Source organism: Carya illinoinensis, chromosome 5, assembly GCF_018687715.1.
Source record: "Carya illinoinensis cultivar Pawnee chromosome 5, C.illinoinensisPawnee_v1, whole genome shotgun sequence".
Lineage (NCBI taxonomy): Eukaryota > Viridiplantae > Streptophyta > Magnoliopsida > Fagales > Juglandaceae > Carya > Carya illinoinensis.
The window spans coordinates 16,587,754-16,590,110 of NC_056756.1; the positions used below are offsets into that span (position 1 = coordinate 16,587,754).

The 2,357-nt window shown below is 35.5% G+C and overlaps 1 protein-coding gene across 1 annotated transcript; it reads left to right on the plus strand.

Moving 5' to 3' along the window:
* The first annotated feature begins 476 nt into the window (after window positions 1-476).
* Window positions 477-2,124, plus strand: LOC122311100 (HVA22-like protein c). Its single transcript, XM_043125486.1, has 5 exons — window positions 477-739; window positions 852-878; window positions 972-1,094; window positions 1,184-1,427; window positions 1,921-2,124. The coding sequence occupies exons 1-5, from the start codon at window positions 684-686 to the stop codon at window positions 1,987-1,989; spliced, it is 519 nt and encodes a 172-aa protein (XP_042981420.1). The 5' UTR covers window positions 477-683; the 3' UTR covers window positions 1,990-2,124.
* Window positions 2,125-2,357: the final 233 nt, after the last annotated feature.

Sequence of the window (2,357 nt, forward strand, 5' to 3'; positions counted from 1 at the left end):
AATTAGGGTTCTTCTGGTTCTGATCAAGCACTAATACCCTACTCTGCACTCATAATATTATAATCTAGAAATTAAAGGGCGACACTAGAAAACAATGTTTATCTAAATCTTATAAACTCGAGAGGATGGTTGAGCAAGATCTTCAAAAAAAAAGAAAAAGAAAAATGAATAACCTTTAAATTTGATGCCTCATCTTGGCCTGGCTGTCTCATAAAGAGAAGAGCACCGTACGTTTAATTTATCTGTCAACATGATGCACTCACAACCCGACAAAATAAATTAGATCGACTTTAATCCAAATATCAACCATGGGCCTGGCTCGGTTGTGCTGTCTTCAGCTTAATCTAACCGGACCGTCCTTACTTGGGCCACTCATTTGGGAGAAAATAACTTCAAAGAAAGTAATAAGAAAGACACCAAAAAAACCAAAAAAAAATTGCATTGCCAAAAAAGTCAAATGACAGGGGACGCTTGCACTGTCTTCTTTTTTCAAAATTCGGTGCCTCTGTCCTCGTGCACCATTGGATTCCCCCGGAAAATCAGTTCCCATCAATGACGCTTTACCAATTTCTTTCTATCAGGACCCCTTTCGAGCTGCTGTTTTTTTATCTTTCTATGCTGTCTTTCTGTAAAGCCCAAACAACAGATCAGGTCGGGAAACAGAAATAGCAGTGGCAAGAAAGATGAGTTCCGGGAATTTCCTCCAAGTGGTGGTCAAGAACTTTGATGTTCTAGCATTGTATGTCTCTTCAGTATCTAAATCAGTACTTGTACAAGTGTTTTGTACTTTCTCTTTTTGTTTCCTCTTCTTAATTTCCTCACTTGGGGTTCATTTTTCTTTTGCGTTTCAGGCCTCTGGTCACTCTTGTTTATCCACTGTAAGTATGGGTTTTTATTAGTAGGAGTGAGTAGAGTACTCCATCATCTCCATTAATTTGTTCTTTTTCTTTGGTGTTGTACGCTTTGGATAGGCATGCTTCCATCAAGGCTATAGAGACCAAGTCTCCAACCGATGATCAGCAATGGCTCACATATTGGGTTCTCTACTCTATGCTCACAATCTTTGAGCTTACATTCGCCAAAGTCCTTGAATTGTAAGCAGCTTCGATCCGGCTTAATTAATGTAAACATATTAATTTTAAAAGTCAGTGATTAGTAAAATTATTTCATGTTAAAATTTCAGGCTGCCCATTTGGCCTTATGCTAAGCTTATCTTGTCATGCTGGTTGGTCCTACCACACTTCAATGGGGCAGCATATGTTTATCGGAACTTCATAAGGCCATTCTATATGAATCCACAAAATCATGTTCAAATGTGGTATGTCCCACGTAACAACATCTTCAGAAAGAAAGATGACGTTCTTACTGCTGCTGAGAAATATATTGAAGAGCATGGACCTGAAGCCTTTGAAAGGCTTATAAACAAGGTACATACATAATGAGCAGTGCTAAAACTACAAAAGATTATACAATAATAATCTCACAAACTGACGTAGTTTCATATAATCCATTAGATCTGTTTTATAATAGAAGTAACTTTACAATTTGATAAACCATATCAAATCACATCAGTTTGTAGGATTACTTTTGTATAATCACTTTGTAGTTAGAGAATTTCTCTATATCATATATATTTCGTCGATCACTAATTAATTAATTATTGATCAGTACTATGTATGCATAGCTTCTTGTTATTTAATTTAGGCTACATCTTTTTAATGTATTAAGGGCTAACCTAATTTGCGAAATTAAGGTGGGTTAATTAAAGGCTAGTTAGAACATTTGCAATTACCATATATAATTATATTTATGTAGCTAGTTGCATAGAGTAAATTGAAGACTTTTCTTCTATTAATTATGCATTTCTTTGTGAACATTTGGACGTCCATATGATTAATTATATATCGTACGTAATTGCAGGCTGATAGAGAAGGTAGAGCCAAGAGGAGCAACAATTTCATGGCCTTCGATGATGATTATATTTATTGAAGTGCATGAGTTCTTTCTTTCCTAGATAGTTAGCTACTTAAAAGCTTCGAAACTTAAAGATGATAAGTTTCTTAATATCATGGTGTGTTGCAATATTGGTCATTAAGAGTATTAGTTTAATCTCTATTCTCTCTATCCTTGAGTTCAGGATTTGCATTTTCCGCTTTTCTTGTTGCCGCTACTACAACTAAACAAACACTACAACAAAAATAGGTTTTAGTGACAGATGAAATTGTCACAAGAAATGCAAAAAACGTCACGAAATATATTTAGTGACGGTTTCTGACCATCACAACAACTGTCACGTAATGTGCGTCACGGATTACATTTGGTGACAGTTTACTGTACAAGCGTCACTAAAAATATTT

Bases quoted from the DNA above. Each gene is read 5' to 3' on its own strand.
- LOC122311100 (XM_043125486.1), top strand. From the start codon at position 684: ATGAGTTCCGGGAATTTCCTCCAAGTGGTGGTCAAGAACTTTGATGTT. The intron at 740-851 runs GTATGTCTCTTC...TTTGCGTTTCAG, and splicing joins AACTTTGATGTTCTAGCATT to GCCTCTGGTCACTCTTGTTT. The intron at 1,095-1,183 runs GTAAGCAGCTTC...TTAAAATTTCAG, and splicing joins TTCGCCAAAGTCCTTGAATT to GCTGCCCATTTGGCCTTATG.